A 23012-nucleotide genomic window follows, 5' to 3' on the forward strand; every position below is an offset into this window, starting at 1 on the left:
AGTGAGATAGGGAGGATGGGAGGGAGGCTCAAGAGGGAGGGGATACGGGGACATGTGTATGCACGTGGCTGATTCGCTTTGTTGTGCAACAGAAACTAACTCAGTATTGTGAGGCAATAATACTCCAATAAAAGTCTATTAAAAAAAAACCACATGAGATATCATTTCACACCCATGAGGATGGCTATAATCAAAGAGACAGACAATAATAAGTATTAGCAAGAATGTGGAGACGTTAGAACCATCATCCATTGCTAGCAGGAGTGTAAAATGGTGTTAGAAAACAGTCTGGCAGTTCCTCAAAAAGTTAAACATAGGGCTTCCTTGGTGGCGCAGCGGTTGGGAGTCCGCCTGCCGACGTGGGAGGCGCGGGTTCGTGCCCCGGTCCGGGAGGATCCCGCGTGCCGCGGAGTGGCTGGGCCCGTGGGCCATGGCCGCTGGGCCTGCGCGTCCGGAGCCTGTTGCTCTGTGGCGGGAGAGGTCACAGCGGTGAGAGGCCCGCGTACCGCAAAAAAAAAAAAAAAAAAAGTAAACATAGAGTTACCATATGACCTAGGAATTCGACTCCTGGCTATATACCCAAGAGAACTGAGAAAAAAAATGAATAAATAAATAAATACACACACACACACACACACACACACAAATTTGTATATGAATATTCACCGTACCTGAAACAAACGTCCATCAACAGATAAATGGTAAACAAAATGTGATTGATATATAGCCATACCCTGCAATATGATTCAGCCATTAGAAGGAATGGAGCATAGATACATGCTACAACGTGGATGACCTTTGAAACATTATGCTAAGTGAAAGAAGCCAGTCACAAAAGACCACATGTTGCATGATTCCATTTATATGAATGTATATGAAATGTCCAGAATAGGCAAACCCAGAGAGCCAGAAAATACATCAGTGGTTGTCAGGAAATGGGAGGAGGGAGGAATGGGTGCAGGATTTCTTACTGGGGTGATGAAAATATTCTGGAATTAGATAGCAGTGGTAGAGTATGACTTTTTGAATGTACTAAAACTACTAAATTGTATACTCTGAAAGGGTAGGTTTTACGGTGTGTGAATTATATCTCAGTTTTGAAAAATTCCTTAGGCTCCCAGGTATCTTGTGTGAGGAGCACAAAACCCTCACTGGCGGTGGCAGGCCTCCGTAGTCCCTCCCTGAGTTTGCCTTCCATCTCCCTGGAGATGGGGTGAGAGGTCCCACACCCCCTCTCTGTGTCAGAAGTGTCCTCAGGGCAGTTTTCAGGCTCCAGCGGAGCTTGTTGAATGAGCGGAAACTCCTGCCAGATTGAGAGGCATCTGAGACAATGGAGTGGCTTCTGCAGGAAGCGGGACCCCAGAAGGGGAGGAAGGCCAAGGAGGCCTGGGCTGCCGGGGGGCGCAGGTGGTTTTCATTTAAATGGAGGGGTGAGGTCTCCCAAGGCCAGGCTTCCAGGCTCGTCACTGAGATTAAACGTCAAGAGACCCTGAGAGATGCCTCTGAAGGGACTGCAGTGAGTGGGAGACGGACATGGTTACCATGGTTACCATGGGAGAAAACCAGGCACACGTAATGGGGCCAAGAATCCAGGTTCTAACCTAGCTCTACCTTCTGAGTCATCTCCACACATGGGGCCTCAGTTTTTCAAGGGTTAAATGAGAGGGGTTAAATGGGATGACCTCTTAGTGCCCTTTCTGTGCAGACCAGCAACCTGGTTCATGTACGATTTGGGCATTGGGCTGGTTAGTTCTGTGATTATAGCCAGGGTGGTGCCCTGTGGAGGTGTTGGTATCTGTTCCAAACTACCCCCAGGAAAAGCCTTTACGTCCTGACTTTGGACCAAGACTTGACCATGCACTGGACCCCAGACCTCTGATCCTAGACTGAGTCAGACAGACACAGACCCAGACCCAAAGTCAGCCTCCAGGAACACTGGATGTCTCACAGATATAGGCCCCAGGGGGGCCAAGGCTATGCATTTCTACACCAGGGCCACAGCTTACAGTTACGTGGCAGCATCAGAAACTTCTCCCTAGAAGGAAGCTTTACGCTGGGAATGGAATGAAGGTGTGGATAGGTGGTCCCAGTGGGATCTGACCAGCATGGGCACATGGAGCACACACACACCCTCTTAGGAACGGCTCTTTCAGCACCTGGGACGCAGGAAGGCTGATGGTGCTTTGACTCAGATTCTCACCAACCCCTGATACACCTTGGGCTACCCAGTCAGGGCCATTCTCTGGGATTCCATCTCCACTCTCATGCCCTGGCTGTCTGTCCCACAGGGCCAATTGGTGAGGAGCTCCAGGTACCAGACAAGGGCACCAAGGCCATGGTGGGCACAGAAGACACACCTGGAGGCAAAGCCAGGCCAAATCCTCAAGATTTGCGGCCAAGTGTGTTTCACAGCATCAAGGTACCTCTCAGGGCCTGGCAGGAGCAGGGCCATCCAAGCCCAATAGAACAGGCTCTGCCACTTACAGGCTATAAAATGCCAAGCAAGTTGCTGCCTTTCCCTGAGCCTCAGCTTCCTCATCTGTAGAATGGGTAGCTGTGATCTACAGAAGCACTTAGCTTGGTTTCAGGCACATGTTCTCTCCTTCCAGAGAGGCTGCTCTGTGGGCAGTGGGTGACCAGTCTTCTTGGCTCCTGTTTTTCTAGCAGGAAAGAGAAGGACCCCAGGGATCCTGAACCTGTATGAATACTGGGAGTGCTGGCTCCAAAGGCAGCCCTAAACATCCAAGCCTCCACCAGCACCTACAGGATGCCAGGCCCCGTGCCGGAAGCTGTCCCCACATGGTCTTATTTAGTTCTCATAATAACTTGAGGAGGCAGGGGTGTCTTCCTTGTTGCACAGATGAGGAAACTGAAACTCAGAAGAACAGACACTCTATTTTTTAAGCTCTGGCATAAACACCCTATTTTTAATTCTTTGAAGCAAGCTTTTTCTTCTCTTAGGAATTCTGCCAGTTTTTCAGTAGGAGTACAGGCAGGGAGGGTGTTCGGGTGAGGCTGAGTGAGGTGGGGTGGGTAGCTTGGGGATTTGCTGTGTGCAGATGGTCTCCCAGGGGAGCTCCAGGGGAGGACTGGGTGGGGTGGGATCTGGGGAGCTTCCTGGGGAAAGGGGCAGGGTGGTGGAACACGGAGCGGGGTCCAGTCCAGCCTGGGGGACCTCTGGGGGTCAGAGGGGCTCCTGTCATCCTTGGCCCCATGAAGACCCTACTCTCAGTCCTGTGGATTTCAGGTCGCCCCCGGGCTCCTGGGGTACCCAGGACAGCTTTCCTAGTTTTTAGGCCTGTGTGAGAATCCATGCATTACTCCAGTATCTCTCTCTCTCTCTTCTTGTTCTGGACTCTTCTTCTCTTCCTCTCTCTCCTCCTGTGTGACTGTCTCCTCTGACTCTGTTTCTCTATCTCATGGCCTCACTCTCCCTCCCTCTCTCCAACCCCACCTCGTCTATCTACCACCCACCCGCCGCGATCTCCCCGGCCCTCCGCCCACCCGCTGCCATCACCACGGCCCCTCCGACAGTTCTTCGTGCTGTGCCACAGCCTGCTGCAGCTGGCGCAGCTCATGATCTCCGGCTACCTCAAGAGCTCCATCTCCACGGTGGAGAAGCGCTTCGGCCTCTCCAGTCAGACCTCGGGGCTGCTGGCCGCCTTCAACGAGGTACTGGCCCCGGCACAGCCGCAGGGGGGGACATTGAGGGAGGCTCACCCCCCTCCCCCTCCCTCACTACCCCAACATAAACCCTTCCCCCCAGTGCCACATGCAATCCCATCTTAGCTCCTTCCTATCCCACCCTTGGGGGTCCCTCTTGGGGGACACGGAGGATTTTAGAGCTAGCCAGGGTCCCCATGTCCCCCTATTCTCCTTTTGGTTCCTTCACCTTTTCAGGCACCCGGCTATTGTCTGCCCCAGGAAGGAATCAGAGGAAGCCAATTCAACAGTAGTGAGAGAGGTTTAAATTAGATCAAAGGCAGAACTTTGGGACCTTGGCGTGGTTGGGGGAGGGGATGACTCCACAGCGTGGAGTTGCCCCGGGATCCACAGGCCTCTGCCTCTGGGATGACAGCCAGACAGCCAGGAGTGGACAATCCGCTTTGGGTGGACTGGGAGATCAGAGTCCAGCTGTGCCCAACCCCTTCCCCAACAGATGTTTTCATCCTCAGAAAAGGTCACAGTCCTGAGAACACTCTCTTTCTCCCTGACCCCCAGTAGATCTCTGTGAAATTCTCTCTCCCTTGGGTGATGTGTCACATTCCTCCCAACCCAAGGCCTGTGGTCTACACCGAGTCCCCAGGTGTTCCTTAGCACTCCATCCTCAGATCTCAGAGGTGGGAAGAGAACGTCATTACCTGGGGTCTTGGGCAAGTCACTCCCTGACTCTAGGCCTGTGTCCCATCTATAAAATGGAGAGTGACTGTCCTTCCCAGGATCAGTCCTCCCACTGACCTTCTGCTGATACTGCCCCCCTCCATCGGCAAGGAGGTGAGGGGTAAGTACCTCACCCGCGGTCACCAACCAGTGAGCCACAGAGTGGAGTGCACACCCCAGCTTCTGACGGCAGAGCCGCCCTTCCCTGCAAACTCTTACGTCCCCTTCAGCACCCACATCTGGGGGTTTTGATTCTAAGGCTCAAAATCCAAGCCTTAGTCCTCTGGCTTTAGACTTTATTTGTTTCTCATTCATGACTTCCCAGAAGTTCTAACACGGGGCCCAACCCACATTCTAGAATAAAATTGAACTTCTAGCCCTGTCCACGCTGCTCTAATTTCTCTCCTCTAATGGGACACTAGGGACCTTCCTAGGAGGACCCAGAATCTGTATTTTTAAGACGGAGCCAAATGATTCTTATTCAACCAGCTAGTCCATTCTACAGAAGGGAACACTGAGATTGGCGATAGCGACAAGGCCGGCCCTCTGGCCCACTTGAATGGGTCCTCTCATCCCTTTGCAGGTGGGGAACACGGCCCTGATCGTGTTTGTGAGCTATTTTGGCAGCCGGGTACATCGGCCCCGCCTGATCGGCTATGGAGCTGTCCTCGTGACCCTGGCGGGCGTGCTCATGGCTGTCCCACACTTCATCTCAGAGCCGTACCGCTACGACCACACCAGCCCCGGTAAGAGCAGGAGGGGCTGGGCTGAGGGTATATCTGAGCTGCTGCATTACTGTGCACAGGGCCCCGCCCCAGGTCTCCAGCGGTTAGGATGGGCCCAGCTTCCCAGAACACCTACTAGTCCTCCCCACACCCCCCACTGCCTCCTTCAGCCCGGGCGGGTCCCTCAGGCAGCCCTGGGCAGTGGGGTAGTGGGTAGTCCTGGGGCAGAGGTGAGGCCCTCTGGGCATCGCTTGGTGAGGGCCTGCTTGTATGTCACCGCTTTTATTTTTGAGGTGAGGGTGGGTTTACAATGCAGCCCACTTTAGGGCCTGGCCTGTGTGGGTCCTCAGGAAATATTTATGGATAATAATATATAATATATAATAATTTGTGTATAATAATAACAGTATCACACACCATTTACTAGGCACCGCTGTTCTAAGCCCTTGATGTGTATTGATGCATTTAATCTTCACAAGAAGCCAAGACATTGATGAAAGAAAGAATGAATGAGTGAATGAACAAATAAAACCATGAAAGAATTTGGGACAGGAATAGTGAAGCCCCTGTTGAGCCCAGTGGGATTTTGTTGAGAGTCAACTTGACAGATGGATGCCTGTCCCTTGGAGAACGACTCAGGCAGCCTTCCCTGTCCCATCCACCTCTCCACCCATTCACCCATCTACCCATCCATCCACCAACCCCTCAACAATCCATCTGGTGGTCCACCCGAGAAACCCTTAGTGCTGCCTATTTTGTGCTGGACCCTCTCAGGGGACTCAGTCCTTGCCTACTGGGAGCTCCCAGTCTGGGAGAGGAAACAAACAATACCTCCCCTTCCCCCACGCATTGTATCAATTGTGTGAGGGAGGAAGAACAGGACCGAAGGAGCCCAGGGAAGGAGCCCACGGCCCAGCCTCCATCATGGAAGGCTTCCCAGGGGAGGAGCGCTATCAGAAAGCATCCTTCCTCCCTTGTCCTCCCATCAGCTCAGACCCCGGAGCTCCTACTCTGTGCCAGGCCCAGGGGTGGAAAGATGGAGCAGGTACAACCAGCCCCGAGAAGCTGCGAGGGAGCGTGGGTTGGCGTGAGCATGGGCAGCTCTGCCGCAGGCCAGAACGTCCAGCACCAGACAGCCAGGGGGAGCTGGTAGAGCCCTGAGTAGGGGAAGGATACTGGAGGCTGGAGTGAGCTGGAGGAGGTGGCAGTTGAGAGAAGGTGGGCATTTCAGGTGGAGGGAACTGCACAGGCAATGGCTGGGAAGTGGGGAAAGTCCAGGAGGAAAGCAGAGTGGTTATCTAGGCCTGAGTGGAGAACTGTCAAGAGACCTGACTAGGATGCTGAAAAATTACACTTCCTCACATTCCTCCGTCCAGAATCTTCACTTTAACAGGGATTTTCCTGTGCAGGGTCACACACATTCTTCACCCTCACTGCCATACAACACCCTTCTGCTCCCCATGAAACCCCAAGCAGACCTCTTCTCCTGCCTGAGCCTCAGTCTCCACATCTATACAATGGGTGGACTGGACTTGGTGACCACCAAACACCCACGCTGCTCTGACATACAAGGCTATTTCATTCACTCGTTCCTCCTCATTAATGAATTACTTATCATTAGTATTTATGTGCCAGGCCCTCTGCTAGGTACTGGGGACCCAGGGGTGGAAAAAAAAGATCTTATTAAAGATCCCCATAATAATCCTCATATCTAATGTCTTGTAGGCACTGTGCACAGGCACCAATCACCACTCCTAACGCTTACAACCCTTTGAGCAGGTGTTATCATTATCCTATTTTATAAGTGAGGAAACTGAGGCACAGAGAAGGAGGTACTTCCCCAAGGCCCACAGCTAGTAGACGTGCCCTGGTAGCCTGGCCCTAGAGCCTCTGCTCTGAACTACTGAATTATTCTGCTTCTGAATTCCATATTTGTGTAGAGCTTCCATCCTAGGGGGCTTGTTCAACAGATGACGGACGAAGCTGAGCCCTGAGGGGCTGAGGACCTCTCTGCCAAAGTCTCACCGTCTTCAACCCAGGCAGTCTTGGTTGAGGGTCCAGGTCCTTGACCTTGGCTCACATGGCTTTTTCCAGCCCTAAAGAGTGGCTCTCTGGGCTGGGTGGACATGGCTCAGAGTTCCCAGAAAGGGCTGGGCCAGCCGCAGAGAGAAGGCCACTTCTACACCCGCATTCGGGATAATAATAGTATGAGGGTCTTCTTAAGTTTGCTCAGCAAATATTGGTGAGCTACAGGAAACAAATGTCTGGTACTAATTTAAGAAATTTCCCTTTATTGCACTCTGCATCTGTGTCCCGAGCTGACACCGAGCCTCCCCATAAGGAAGGTCAAGGGCGCCAGAGCCCTCCACAGCCCAGGCCCAGTGTCCCCGCTCTTGCCTGGCCCTGCTTTCAGCCCTGGCCTCGACCTTTACACTCTGTGAGCCAGCCATGCTGAACTTCTCAAGCTCTTGGTTTTGCATGTGCTGTGACCTCTTTCTGGAACACCCTCCCCCACCTTCCCTTTCTGGAAAATCTTTTTTTTCTTCTCCACCCAGTTCAAACTCCACACCTCCTCCGACCGCCCCATCCCTTCCACCTAAGAGTCACTGTTGCCATGGCACTTCCACATACCTCTGGTTTAAGAGCATGGACTCAAAGCTGGACTGCCTGGGTTCCAATCCTGGCTCTAACCCTTGCTAGTTGCTGTCTGAGCGTCAGTTTTCTCATCTGTAAAATGGGAGTAATGCGAGCACCCCTTCCCTGGGTTTGCTGTAGGGGTCAGATGATTTATATACAGGGCATTTAGAACAGTACCTTGCATCAGTGAGTGCTATATAAGTCTTAGGTATTGTCCTAATATTTTTTATCATCTCTCAGCAGACATGCCACAGGACTTTGAGGCCTCCCTGTGCGTGCCCACCACTGAGGCCCCAACCTCAGCCCCAGCCCCATCCAACAGCAGCTGCTCAGGCTACACAGAAGTCCAGCATCTGGCCGTGGTGGGGATCATGTTCACGGCCCAGACCCTGCTCGGTGTGGGCGGGGTGCCCATTCAGCCCTTTGGCATCTCCTACATTGATGACTTTGCCCACAACAGTAACTCACCCCTCTACCTCGGTGAGGACCTGTCCCACCCCTCGGGCTCTGAGGGAGGGCGCGGCCCAGGTCAGGCTAAGTATGAGTCCCTGACCTCTGCCCCATGGGGCTGGTAAAGGGCCGGAGAAGCCCTGGAGAGCTCTCCGTCCCTGACCAGGGGAGATGGGCTGCTCTTGCCCGTTGGAGGCTGGGCAGGCGCTAACCTGCAGAGGGAAGCCGGGCTAGAGGGGTCTAACCTAGGCTTCCTGTTGCAGGGATCCTGTTTGCAGTGACCATGATGGGGCCAGGCATGGCCTATGGGCTGGGCAGCCTCATGCTGCGCCTTTACGTGGACATTGATCGAATGCCGGAAGGTGAGCCTCAGAGCACACAGTTGTCCCCGGGGGCACATAGACACAGCTGACTGACCACTGGTCTCATAGGAGACACTGAGCCAGGGGACCCAGGTTCAAATCCCAGCAACCCCATGACCTTGGACATGCCTCTTTCTTTCTTTTTTTTTTTTTTTTTTGCGGTACGTGAGCCTCTCACTGTTGTGGCCTCTCCCGTTGCGGAGCACAGGCTCCGGACACGCAGGCTCAGCGGCCATGGCTCACGGGCCCAGCCGCTCCACGGCATGTGGGATCTTCCCAGACCGGGGCACGAATCCGCGTCCCCTGCATCGGCAGACGGACTCCCAACCACTGAGCCACCAGGGAAGCCCTGGACATGCCTCTTAACCTCTCTGAGCCTCAGCTTTCCCATCTTTGAGATACTCTCTGTCCCGCCCACCTCCCAAAGCTGTAATCACAATGCAGTGAGAATGTGGAGATAAGCTACAAGGAGCCGTCAGATGGAGAGGTATAAGTGTTGTCACTATTGTTACGTGTCTTCACCTAGTTCCACCCCTGAGCTCCCCCAGGCCCCCAGCCCCCTGCTCAGATACACCGTGGAGCAGACAGGGCCACATACTCTTCTTGGCCTGTGGGGCACTCCCATCTGTCGGGGGACAAGCCTCAGGACACAGAGAGGACACTGGCGTGCCGGAGAGAACTTTGGAGCAGGACTCCGCTACATTGGCCATCTCAGATGGGAAATCCACTGGGTGACCTCTAAGGACCGTTCCAGCTCTGACCACTCAGAGCCTAACAACCTGTGCTGAGGACACCGTTTGGGGAATAGCGGTCTCTGATCCAGGTAGTGGTCAGTGTGGGCCAAGGAGTGGAACTGAAGCTGGGTCCGAAGGCAGCCAGGAGGGAGGAGTGTTGGGGATCCCAGGGTCCTGGCGCTCTGTGAGGAGTGGGAGTGGAATTTTTTTAGAAAAGGTCACTCTGGCATCTCAGCTGCCTCTGGTCACACCAAGTAGCTCTGAGCTCCCAGCTCTGCCTTCTGCCTCGTGGTGCTCAGATGTCCCATCCCTCACCTGGAGATTTTCCAGCAAGCCCTAGAGGCCTCAGGTGACACATGTACAGGTAGATGGACAGGAAGATTCTGTTTCTTGTTCTCTGGCTTTTGCCCACGGGTGCCTCCAGTCAGGACAGGCCTGGGCAGCTCTGAACAAGAGTCGCTAGGGATAACCCTGCCCCACCTCCCTTCCTTCTAGAAAGCTGGGCCAGGAGCCAAATGTGGACTCTGGTTGTAACTCCTCTCTCCCTATGGAACAGTCTTAGGAGTCAGGAGTCAGTTTTCCAGACACACCCCAGCACAGGGGATGGGGAGATGTTTCTGGCTCTGTTGACATCATCCTGGCAGCTATGCCACCTTCACAGGCAGATGTGGCATTCCTGTGGACCAATGTGCCACCTCCCTAATCCTTCTTTCTCTCTGGGGCATTGCATGGGTTGGGCGGGTCATATCCACTGCAGGCACAGACTGGTATGTGAGAAGCGGATCTGAGCTGTGTGTGTGAGTTCCCACCAGCCTGGCACAGAAGCCAGGGGAATAATAAGTGGAAGAGGGAATCAGTGCAGAAGCCAACTTTGCCCCCAGTTTTACAGATGCATTTGCTGAGTGCTGACTGTGTACTCTGGCCCCTGTCCAGGAGGAGCTCAGGATCAAGCCCCTGGGAATCAGCCCCACTCATGGGGTTGGTGTCATCATGCATCTGTATTGTTAGAAAGTGTTTGCAGACGCTCTTGAAGGAGGAGGTACCCAACTCAGCCTTGGGGTCAAGAGGTCTGTTGGGAGAGGGGGGCACTTCAGTCAGGAGGTACACCTGGGATAATCTTGCCCTAATTACACCTGGAGGGGGATCAAAATCACCTGGGGAATTTTTTTTAAATTTTTTTTATTGTGGCAAAAGTCACATAATATAAAACATACTATTTTAACCATATTTAACTGCATAGTTCAGTGGCATTAAGTACGTTCACATTGTTATGCAACTCTCACCATCCTCCATCTCCCGAATTTTTCACCTTCCTAAACTGAGGCTCTGTCCCCATTAAACACTAACTCCTCATTCCCCCTCCTCACCTCCCACTCCCACCCTCACCCTTACCCCCCTGGCCCCTGGCATCTACCAATGTACTTTCTGACTCTATGAATTTGACTTTTCTAGGTACCAAGTATAAGTGGAATCAAACAGTATTTGTCTACACCTAATGTATATTGGAATGCATTTTTAAGATTAACTTAATATATGTCCTGCAAAGATTGTACCTTCTTTTTTTCCTCCCTGTGCTATACAGTTGGTGGGGAACTTGTTAAAGGCACAGATTCCTTGGTCACCTTCCCACCCCATCCTGTGGCAGTTCTAAGCTGGTCATGGGTAAGGCCAGGTGTTTTTGACAAGCACCCCTTGTGATTTTGATCATCGTGCAGGTCTGAGAACCACAAAAGTCATCCTAGCCATCAGTTTCCTAATAATAATCACAGTAGTAACAGTGAGAAAAGAGAAAACACCCATGTAGACATTCTATGTGCCAGCACTATTCTAAGTGCTTTACACGTATTAGTTTCTATGATTCTCACATCAGCCCTATGATGTAAGTGCTACTAATATCTGAACTTTACAGAGGAGGAAACCGAGGCACCAAGAGGTTAAGTAACTTGCCCAAGGTTACGTTAGCAATGGAATTCAGACCCAGCGGTCCATTTCCAAAGTCCATGACCTTGACCATGACACACATTGCCTTAATAGTTGAAAAAGCTGAGGCCCAGGAAGGGTCAGGGACTTGCCCAAGGTCACACAGGTATACTAACTGGCACAACTGGAACCCAGATCTCCTGACTCCCAGCACAGGCCACTTCATGTCTCAAGAGGCCAGTCCCAGGGTGGTGGCCAAGAAGTGACAGCCCACCTTGACCCTAATATCGCATGGTCTTCTCTTCCAGGTGGCATCAGCCTGACCTCAAAGGACCCCCGATGGGTGGGTGCCTGGTGGTTGGGCTTTCTCATCTCCGCTGGCACCGTGGCCCTGGCTGCCACCCCCTACTTCTTCTTCCCCAAGGAGATGCCCAAGGAGAAACGTGAGCTTCGCTTCCGGCGAAAGGTCTTGGCAGTTTCAGACCCACCTGTCAGCAAAGTAAGCCCCCTCCACGCCCCACTCTAGTCCAGGCTCCACCCCCAACCCACTTGTCCTCCTTGATAACTTTAAACTCCATCCCTCCTGGGCACTGCACATCACAGCTTGCAATGCCCTCTCCCCGACGTCCCTGCACAGTGTGTATTTCCTGCCCCTCCACGGCTGAGGAGCTCGAGGGCCAGAGATGGAAGTGACCTACCCAAGATCACGAGACCAGCAAGGACAGTGCTGGAAGCAGAGCCCAATCCTGTCTGAGCCTACTCCCCTCATTCTAACCACTACCCTACCGCCTCTCTGCTTGTTGCTTAAAGTGTTTGGTAGATTCTGAACGTGCTATGGCAATGTTAGAACTGGGAGGAGGTGGAGGGTTTGCAGGAGGGTCTGGGAAGGCTTCTCTAAAGAGAGGGGAGTCGAACTGGACAATGAAGGACGTGCAGAAGCATGGAAAGGAAAGGGAGGGGCATTCTCGGTGTGGAAACAGCCTGGGCAAAGGATTTGGCTATAGAAATGAACCTGGCCTTTTCAGGGACAGTGAGGGGACAGACATGTACTGAGTGCCTCCCTGAGGCCAGGCGTCAGGCTGGACCCTGGGGCTCAGCACATGGTCTCCACCCTTACTTAAACCAGGCATAGCCTAGACTCTGAGGACGGAGTCTCTTTAAGAGACAGATAAGTTGTTAAGTAACTGGCGAGGTACTGCAGGGGTATCTCACTGAACTCTTCTGCACGGCTCATGGTCTTTCCTCAGAGGACGGCACAGGCCCAGGAGGTGCAAGGATGTGCTCAAGGTCACAGGTAGTTGGAGAAGGCAGGACCATGTGAGGCCACTGGGCAGGAGAGATGATTCTGGGCCAGGGACCTCTAAGTTTTCCAGGGACCCACAAAAACACGAGGCCTGAAAAACAATAAATTGGCTCTAAAATACAAAAGAAGACAAAATAGAAATGTCTTATAAAAGCTCAATTGTATGTCACTAGCGTCAGCTTCAGAACACTCATACACATTTCGTTACGTTCTGAAAATTTGTGCATTAGACGTTCTTTTTTCCCAAGTCTGGGAGTATAAAAGAAAAACAGTCCTGTTTTACCTGTCCCCACGTAAGATTTCTGTGGATTTGATTGTTTGCTGGAGTGGCTCACAGAACTCAGCAAAACACTGACTTATGTTCACCAGTTTATTACATAATAAAGGATATGGTAAATGATACAGATGAACAGCCAGATAAAGAGATACACAGGGCGAGGTCTGGGAGTGTGCCGAGCACAGGAGCTCTGTCCCTGTGGAGTTGGGTACATCACCCACCTGGCTGTGTTCACCAACCTAGAAGCTCCCTGAACCCTATACTACTGGCATTTTTTATGGAGGCTTCATCACGTAGGCATGCTTGATGATTAACTCCCTTTTAGCCTCTCTCTCCTCTCTGCAGAATTAGGGGGCTGTGGTGGGCTGCAAGTTCCAAGCTTCCAATCATGGCTTGATCTTTCTGGTGACCAGCCCTCATCCAGGAGCCCACCAGAGTCACCTCATTAAAACAAAAGACGTTCCTATCACCAGGAAATTCCAAGGGATTTCGGGGCTCGGTGTCAGATGCTCTTACCACTCAGGAAATTACAAAGATCTTAGGAGCTCTGTGTCAGGAACCGGGATCAAAGACTAAGTATTAGATCAAAAGATTCTCCTAACACCCTTATTTACAAGAGTTTTAGGACCTCTGTGCCAGGATTTTGAGAAATCACAGTCATAAATTAAGGAAGTTAGTTGTTGCTAAGTAGTTCAATTTCAAAGGGACAATTTATAAAAATCCTGTCAAATATTTTGCAGCAAGAATAATTCAATTTAATGTTGCAGGTTGGTGCATTTGAATGTTTGCTGTAATGTGAGATAGTGCCTCATCCTTAGAGCAAGAAAATTTAGGCCTAAGAGGAACGGCTGAAAATGTCTCTGCCTGGAAAAGCTGGGACTTGACCCCAAGTCATTCTGACACCACACCTGGCTACCTTCACCAGCCCATCTCCCACCCGCTGCTGCAGCAGAGGCTATAATATACATGGGGTTGCGGGGGACCAAAGAAAATTGATGTTGGGACAGCCAGCAGAGGCCAGAACACGAAAAGGCTTGCCTTCCAGCTTCAAGAGCAGTGGGTAGCCCTGGAGGGAGTCCTACGGCTTTAGCACCAGGTGCTAAGAACAGAAGGGATTGGTAGGGACAGGGGAGTGTGCAGAGAGCAGCTGGGGGCAGGGAGATCGATGTGACAGCTGTGGTGTTGGTCCAGGCAGGAACCAGTGCATTGGCAGTAAGGCAGGGCGTGAGGATGAGTCCAAAGGGCCACGCAGGAGGGGGACCACACAGACCTGGATCTTGCTCTATGGGATGGGCATCCAGAGGCAGTGAAGGGCTGATGCTGGCTCAGAGGCGGGCAAGGCAGGCGTTGGAGAGAGACCAGTTTCGGGGGAAGAAGACAGCTTGGAACCACAGATGGTCCTTCCTGGTTCTGCCTAGCTCACGCCAAAATATGAATGAGAAGAAATTCCTGGAACTTGGGGAAGAGTTCTTAGAAGCAAGGGTGATCCCAGAGGAAGGAAGGGAAGAGACTGGGTTGCCAGTTACGGACAGTCTCCAAGCTGGGTCTTGCCACAGAGAAGCGGCACTTCTCTGTTCTGAATTTGAACAGAGAAGAAGTTCATGGGGCCATGGGGTGGAAGAGGTGGAAGAAACAAGGCTGAGCCTCGGCTGTGCTGGGCTCGGTCATGTGACCTCGAGCAAGTCACTTCCCCATTCTGTTCTGTTGTGTACGATGCTGAGTTGAGATTCCTGGAGCAGTATTCTGTGTGCCTCGGATTCGGAGAGTGCACTATTCCTTGAGCGGGAGCTGCTGTGATGCAGAGATTCGGATTTTTAGAGCTGTGTCTCTGTGATGACTTGAAACCCTGGCTCCCTGGCTGTGAACCTGTCTGGCTGTCTGGATTCATTCTCTCAGCACATCGGGGATGGGGAGTGAGGAGGGAAGGCGGTGAGAGGTTCTTAAAAAAGAACCGAAGGCTGAGAACATGATGATCTGCTTCCAGGCAATAAATATTGATGTGGGAGGAACTGTTCCCCCGCCTCCTGAGGCTGCCTAGGCTGGGTCTGCTTGCAGTTGCTTGGGCTGGCCCAGCCCACTCAGGCCACTGATGGGGAGGGAGATGGACCAGGAGGAAGGGCCCAATTAGGCAAAACTGGCAGCCAGAAAGCCCAGGTCCTCATACATGGGATGTGTATCTTCCATGGGGAGTCGGAACAGGCAAGGGGAGAAAGTGAAGTGGGGGACTATTTCTGAAGTCCCTTCAAGCACCCCCTCCCAGGCTCAGGGGTCCTCCAAATACCCCCCTAGAAGTAAATGCAGCTTTTACTGGTATCCAGGAGATAGTGGTAGATTATGTAAGGATTGCGTGACCCAGAGGAGGTCTCTGGCCTCAGTCTCCCTGTCTGTACAATACGCAGAAGACCGGACAAAGTCTGCTACCTCTGGCAGGTTCATTGGTGTCTCCTTTAAGTGGCTCCCTGCCTACGGGGCCGTACATGAGCACTTTTACAGGAGGACCGAGGGGTGTATCCCACAGCCCTTGCCCCAAGGAGCTCTCAGGTAGTGAAAGAAGGCCAGGAGCAGACAGACGGAGGATGACTGAATGACAGCTCAGGTTTCTCCCATGGCCTGTGCTTAGAGTTCTCTGCCAGGAGGGAGGGGATTAATAGTCTCCACAGAAAAGACTATGGGATGGGGGATGGGGGAGGCCATATCGGCATGGGAGGGGCAGGAGCTCTGCTTCCCTGCCTTTGTCTCTGTCCACGTGTCTGTGACCTCAGAGCTCAGGTGGCCACCCAGACGTCTTTCTAGAAGTGAACCAGGGCAGGCCTCACCTCTCTCAGGCCTCAGTCTCCCTGTCTACAATTAGCCAGTTTCTAAGGTCCTGTCAAGCCGCCGGGCTCCTGGCACATGGCTCTGCAGAGCCCATAGAGTAAAGATGGTCTCTTAGGGGCTCCCTAGCAGGTCAACTGGGCCCATACAGCTTTGTGGCTGTAGGATCCCATTCAGCCAGCAGCCCTCCTGTGCTCTCCTTAGGCCCTTCTGAGCTACCCTTCAGGCTGGACCAGGGGCTGAGAAGAGATCCCCTGGAGATCCTGTGTCCCCACCCAGACTCTGAACACCACTGGCCTCTGTCATATTTCCCAGCAGCCTCAGTGTCTGTTATTCTGGGGTATCTCCCAGAGTCTGGGATTAGAATATTACCTGGTTTTAAAGTTCTATGTTTCTAGTAGTTGAAGATTCTCGAGTATTTATGTTCTATTATTATAAGATTCTGCGCCTCAAATGCTGTGTGACTCCCAAAATTCACATTTCTAAATAGCTACAATTTTGGCCTGAGTCTATGAAATCCATTGTCTCCTAGTCATTAACCTCGATGTGCTTCTTTGGGAAAATGTTCAGGGATGGGGACAAGAGTGGGCAGTGGCAATGGCCTTGAAAACCTAGGACTTAGGGCCCGTCTGTTGGGGTCTGCCCAGGCGGAAGGCCCCTGTTCCCCTGGGACTTTGTGCTCCCACTGCAGCCCCTGTGAGATTCGGGGTGACACAGGTCTTCTCTCTGCCTGGAGTCTCTCCCTTGCTGGCATTGCCTCCAGAGCCCTCCCAGCCAGCTTGGGAGCCCTCTTGTTTCCTTCCCCATCCCAGGTGACCCAAGCCTGTGACTCCACCCTCACCCCACCTCAGCTCTCTAAGGTAGAAGGACCTGTGTGATCGTCCACTTCAACGCCCACTCCAACGCCCACTCCCTCTTACAGACAGAGGGACTGAGGCCCAGAGAGGGTCAAGGTTGTGCCCAGAGCTTGGCCATCACCACCTTCCCCTGCACCCGTCTATACGAGGCCAGGTCTTGGCCCCAAAGGTCTGAAGAGAGCCTTCCTCTCCCTGGCCTGGTGTGGATCAGAGCTTCCTCATACACTGGGGCGGGAAGGCCCTTTGGAGTGATCTGCTCAAGTGGTTTTCAAACTGCACCCCACAGAACCCAAAGGATGCCACCATAGGGAGACTGAAGGGGGGGGGTTCCCCAGCAGGGCTAAGGACCTTCCTCTCCTACACACACACACACACACACACACACACACACACACACACACACACACACACACACACACACTTCAATCAGACCAGTTCCACTTTTCGGTGTTTTTCTACCAGTCTTTTGAGTGAGATTTCACTTGGGAAAAGGGTTCTGTTGCAAAAACCAGTTTTAAAAACATTGGTCTAGTCCAATACCACCAAATGATAGAGGAGGAGACTGAGGCTAAAGGAGAGAGGTGTTTGGTAGCCTATCTGGCCCGTGAGGCACCGTGGAAGCGTTTCCTTAGTGTCTGCGCTGGAGGCATCGCTTAGTGGCAGGGAGGAAGGCCAACAGCAGCTTTGTCTGCACCGTCCTGACCTGGGTATGAATTCTGACTCTGTCACTTACTAAGTCTGAAATCTATAAAATGGGTATAACCATACAATCTATATTTTGGGGGGTTTGTAAGAAGGAAATGGGGCAAAGTGTTGAGGTGGATGGTTCAATACCTGACATGCGGGTTCAGCAACCAGGAGTGCTCGTTCTTAGCATGGATTAGGCCAGCTTTAAAAGGAAAAATTACCTTTTTTTCCAATTTTCTTCTTAGATGCTTTTCTATATCCTACTTCCACTATATTCCATAGGGCTCACACCAAATACATGTACAGTACTAGTAAGAGAGTGAGAAATTAGGCCAACATGTACTGCCTACTCTGTACCATCCACTGTTCTAAGCCCTTTGTATTAATAGCCCATTTAATCCCTGTAACCCACCTATGAAATAGCTGTTACCCCCATTTTACTCCCGAGGGACCGAGTTACAGAGAGATTAAATAACCTGGTGGAATGGCTAGTGAAAGGTGGAGCTGGGATTCAGGCCCAGGAAGAACCATCGCAGGGCCTGTGCTGAGTCACTCGATCAAGACCAAGACCACTCATTGAAACACTTATTGGGTCCTGAGCTTTCTGGTAGCCACAGGTAAAAGAGGTGTGGCCAGTTGCAAGAATCCCATTGTAAGAGAGCCAGGAGCACACCGTTCCCTCAGAGAAGCTCAGATGTCCAGGACCTCTGCTAGAAGACACGATCTCCCTCCCATAGAGGGTAGGAAGTTAAGCAGATAACCCCATCCCTGTGGCTGCTTCCTGAGGCCAGATGTGACGGAAGCTGAGGGCTGGCAGAGAGTTCCACATCACCCATCAGGGTCAGCACTGGCTCTGTGGGGCTGGGATCACAGCCCCAGCCCAGAGCCTTCAAGGAACCCAGCTTCCTCTAAGGAGAGCTCCTGGGCCCCCTGAGGCCCCACAGGCAGTGGGACCTTCCTCGTGCTGGACCACACAGCGTCCCGGGTCCCACAGGCTGCAGCATTCAGCACACAGCCCGAGAGGGGAAGTTCTGACCAGCTCCCTCAGCCCAGACATGCTGACCTGGGGAAACAGCTCAGATTGGTCATACTCTGAGCCCCATTCTGAGCAGAGGCTCGATGATTCCTGTTTCTGGAGCCCACTATTAGTCAGGAGTCCTCAAAACAGATGTGGAGAGAGAGGCGGAAACTTCTGGAGGGAACAGAGACAGGGGCTGGAGGTCAGTGTACCCAGCACCCACAGAAGAAAGCCCAAGTCCCTCAGCCTGGCCCTCTGAACCGCCATGCTCCTCTCCCGAGAGGTTCTTGACCGTCGTCAGTTGGCTCCTCCCACCTCCCAGACACCTCTCTTCCCACCCCTGCCCTTCTGCTAGTATATGTCCCTGTTTCAAATAACCGTTCCCTTCCTATCTCTCCAATCCCAGAGCTCACCTCTGCCTGGATGCCCTCCTGACCCCGCAACCCCTGAGGGTCTGTCCCTCCCCTCCCGTCCCCAAAGCCCAGAGGTCAATATGGGCACAGGGGGTGGTAATAAAGCCTAGTCTGCCCATTGCTCCCTGGGTGACACTTGCCCTTTGGGGGTCTCCGCTTCCTCTTCTGTGAAATAGGTGCAGTAATCGCCCCCACACCAGACTGTTGTGGGAATTAAATGACAGGGTGGATGTGAAAGTGCAGTGTAGACCACGTAGGGTTATACATGTGGCAGCAGCTGACACTGTGGTTGTTTTTACTGTTTACTTGGGGACAAGGAACCCCAGGCAAGGAACTCACAAGATGTTGCCTGTCTGAAGGGCAAGACTGCCTCCCCCTGATAGGAAACCTAGGAGGTTGTCCATCTATCCCCCACCCTTCTTATTTCCATTCCTGGGGCAGCACCCCTTTCGCTCCGGGACCCTGGACCTTCCCACACGCTCTCTCACAGCTTGGCTAGGACTCAGAACAGAGTAAGGAGATTCTCTAACTCTCCTTAAGGCAGCATATCCAAAAGAAATATCACATGAGCCACAAATGTTGTTCTAAATGGTCTAGTAGCCGCATTCAAAAGGAAAAGAAATTAATTTTAAGAAGAATTTTCTTTAATCCACTATATTTAAAACATTCTCATTTTAGCATATCATAACTATGAAAAACTAATTGTGAGATATTTTCCGTTCCATTTTTTTTTTTTCTTTTTTTTTTTTTTTTTTGCGGTACGCGGGCCTCTCACTGCTGCGGCCTCTCCCCAGTTGCGGAGCACAGGCTCTGGACGCGCAGGCTCAGCGGCCATGGCTCACAGGCCCAGCCGCTCCACGGCATGTGGAATCTTCCCAGACCGGGGCACGAACCCGTGTCCCCTGCATCGGCAGGCGGACTCTCAACCACTGCGCCACCAGGGAAGCCCCCCGTTCCATTTTTTATACCGAGTCTTTGAAATGCAATGTGTGTTTTACACTTACGGCCCGTCTCAATTTGGACCGGCCATTGTTCCAGTGTTCGGTGGCCACGTGCGGCTGGTGGCTGCAACAGACAGCACAGCTCTGAGATATAAATGAATAATAGACCCACAGTGCCTCATCCAGAGAAGCAAGACTCAGATGTCAGGCCCCTTCACATCACCCCACGAAGGTGCCTCCTGATTCCGCCAGTCCTGCACCAGACTTCTGATTCACAGGGCTTGGTGCATAAAGTGTAAGGTTTCGACTCGGGCAGGCTTGAGCTCAGATCTTCGTTCTGCCACTTGCCAGTTGTGTGATGTTGTGCAAGTTACTGTCGACCGAAAAAAAAAAAAAAAAAGCACAACATGAGAGTTGTGAATTAAGTTTTATTTGGGGCAAAATGAGGACTATAGCCTGGGAGACAGCATTTCAAATAGCTCTGAGAAACTGCTCCAAAGAGGTAGGGGGGAAGGTCAGTATGTATGTGATTTTGGTGAAGCTGGGGGAGGAGGTGTGGTACCTGCAGTCAAGCACACATTTCTGTAGAAGGTTGCTGCTAGGAGCAGACGTCACCATGAAGGATTTTAGTGCTTTTCTAGGTATGAGGAGATGCACAAACTGGGCTCATAAAATCTTCTCCTGAAAATATCTAACTGTCTGAAGGCCTGTTCTGCCAGTTTTTCCCAGAGCACAGCGTGTCTTATTCCTGGTCTCCACCCTGAACTCCTTTCAGGGGATGTTGAAGGTCGGCGGTCACAGCGGCTTGTGATTTAATCCTTGTAGAGGCAGACGGCAAGTACCAGGTTTTAGTCAGCATTACCTAACCTCACAACTTATTTGCTCCTGTGTGGCGTGTAAGTCTCCTTCCCTTGCAGGTCCCAGTGAGGCTGGAGCAGGGGCCACCAGCCCACATACCAGTGGCCTGGCATGCCTGGAGTCTCCGTTCTGCTAGGCCCTGGGGGCTCAGTGTGGACCCTTTGCCCTCCCTTGAACCAGCAGCCATCTCTGAGCTTGCTGCCAGCACTATAGCATCTCCCGTTGATGTTCTTCTCATTTTCCTTCCAAGAGCCTGGCGTTGCCTGCACCCACTGCCTGTGGGAGCCATCTCTTGCACTCCTTCTTTTCATAGATGTTTCACAGACATGCACTATTTCACTCCAGGCCCTGTGCTAGGCATCAGAGTTTCAACAGAGAACAAGGTAAATGTGGTCCCTCCTCTTGCAGAGCTCAGAGTTCAGCAAGGGAGAGACACTGAACAAGGTTTTACTCAGACCCTAAGTGTGTATAAGATGGATAGTTATTTTCTCTGAAAATCAACTTAACTTCTACTCTGAATGCCCATCCTCCTGGCTCAGTAGGAAACTCAACTTCAGCCTTTCTCAGGGCTCCCCCACCAAGGTGAAGCAAAGGTCCTGAGGTCTTACAGGGTGTCCAGGCACCAGGGAGGTCCTATCCTCACCCCCACCGCACCCCTAGCAGGTATCAGCCTCAATCCATCCTGGCCCATGTGGCCCGCCCTTAACCTGCTAGGAGTTGAGAAGCTCCATGTGGCTGGGAACATGGGGACCCAGCCTCCTTAAGTCCTTCTGCAGCCTGCCCCTCAGAAGTGAACTGCTTCCTTGGGTACTGTCGCAGAGGCTATGTGGCTTCCTGCTTCTCAGGGAACCCCTCTCTCCTCTCCCTCTCCAAACAGCCCCCCTCCCCACCCCCCAAAACACCCAGATTAATCTTCTCAATGGCATCAGGCTTTGGAAACAAAAGCCAGAAAGGAAAATCTTGCAACCATGACTTTCTGCCCTGCCACGAACCTCCCCTGAGGCCAGGAAACCCAGAGCCCAATACCTGCTGGAATAAAAAGTAGAGACGAGGAAGGGAGAAGCCCACGGGGGACAAACACACTTGAACGGATGTTTGAATGAATTTCCCTGCTGGGGCAGGGCCAGCCTTGAGCCAGCCAACACCTGCAAGTGAGGTGGAAGAGGCTTGGAACAGGGCACTCCCAGGGTGGGGGCCCTCGTGGAGGTCCTGAAATGTGGGGAGATCCAGTATTTGCTCCCTTAAAAAAAAAAAAAGATGAGAGACAGAAGAGAAGGTGTCAGACACCAGCCAGAGGATGAAGCTTATGGGGACCTCACAGAGGCTCTGTGGGGAGAGAAGAGGCAGAACCAGAGACCTCAGATGAGCTCTCCAGCCCAACCCACCCTTCCCCATGGTATATAGCACCCCAGACCAGGGCGAAGTCAGTTTGTGCTTGCATGCTCCTAATGATGGGGAACTCACTTCCTCCCAGGGCAGGCTCATCCAAGCTGCTCGTCACATTGGGCTTCAGTCTTTCTCCATGGAACTTGTTGCTTCTAATCTTGGTCTCGGGCTGCACAGAAAAATGTAGTAAAATCAGACCCCACTTGATCACTTATACTTGAATGACCCTGTGCCAGAAGCAACTTCTCTAAGACTTAGTTCCTCATATAAAAAATGGGTACAGTAATAGTACCTGCCTGAAAGCACTGCTGTATTGGAGTAAGGCAGGCAGAATACCCAGCACTTAGTGCTGGTTCCCTCAGGGCCTTGGTTCCCCCTGCCCTTAGGGTGAACCAGCCAAATGCACACAGGCCCTGGAGTCAAGCTGTCGGGGTTCAAATCCTAGCCAAAGCACTTACTAGTTGTGTGACCAGGCAGGTTACTTCATCTGTCTGTGTCCCAGTTCTATCTCCTGAAAAATAAGGATTACAATGGTACCTACTTCAGAAAGTTGCTGTGAGGTTTCCATGAGTTAATGGATTTGTCATTGGAACAACACTGGGATGGTAGTAAGTGCTTAGTAACCATTAACCATTATCTATCTTTATTTCCTTCCCTCTTTGGCGCAATCAGAAGACCATAATTGTATCACCCCTAGCCTTCTCTTTTCTGGGATCAGAGACCTTTTTTTCAGGAGTCGCACAGAGGCCATCCTCACCTAGGTGGAGGGGCACACTACAGGGTAGCCATGAGCTTCCTCAGTCGCAGGGCTGAGCAATCCCCTCTGGGTGTGGCCTGACTCATCCAAAAGGAGGAGGGGGCTGTTGCCTCTTGGCTCTCCCAACCCACTTCCCTTCCTGGCGCAGCAGACAGGATGGAACAGGATGGGCGCTGGAGGCCCCTGCTCATGGTGACTCTCCAGGTGATGACAGCCATGAGGGATACGGAACTGAAGATAGCGGGATGGCGATAACCTTGGATAGAAGTTGGTGATGCTGCTGGTGGTGGTGAAGACAGTGGTAGGGAGAACAGTGATGTGAGAGACGGCGATGATGATATTAGTGATTCCGATAATGATGTTGTTGCTGGTGATTCTGAAGGGTCAGGTGACAGTGATGATGTGATAATGATTGTGAGATTGCGCAATTAGTGACCTTGACAGAGACAATGACAATAGTAAGGACTACATTGGTTGTTTACTTATGATGATA

At 52.1% G+C, this 23012-nt stretch overlaps 1 protein-coding gene across 3 annotated transcripts in view; it reads left to right on the plus strand.

Moving 5' to 3' along the window:
• Nucleotides 1-23012, plus strand: part of SLCO2B1 (solute carrier organic anion transporter family member 2B1) — a 53519-nt gene that overhangs the window by 11538 nt on the left and 18969 nt on the right. For 2 of the 3 annotated variants that reach the window (XM_030836063.3, XM_060303709.1), the window contains exons 2-7: nucleotides 2289-2419; nucleotides 3535-3672; nucleotides 4964-5126; nucleotides 7983-8222; nucleotides 8456-8554; nucleotides 11517-11707. In XM_030836063.3, coding sequence (XP_030691923.1) covers nucleotides 2289-2419; nucleotides 3535-3672; nucleotides 4964-5126; nucleotides 7983-8222; nucleotides 8456-8554; nucleotides 11517-11707 — 962 coding nt within the window. The remainder of the gene's footprint in view (nucleotides 1-2288; nucleotides 2420-3534; nucleotides 3673-4963; nucleotides 5127-7982; nucleotides 8223-8455; nucleotides 8555-11516; nucleotides 11708-23012) is intronic. The other variant, XM_030836064.2, reaches the window with a different exon arrangement.

Source organism: Globicephala melas, chromosome 8 (assembly GCF_963455315.2).
Source record: "Globicephala melas chromosome 8, mGloMel1.2, whole genome shotgun sequence".
NCBI classification, from domain to species: domain Eukaryota; kingdom Metazoa; phylum Chordata; class Mammalia; order Artiodactyla; family Delphinidae; genus Globicephala; species Globicephala melas.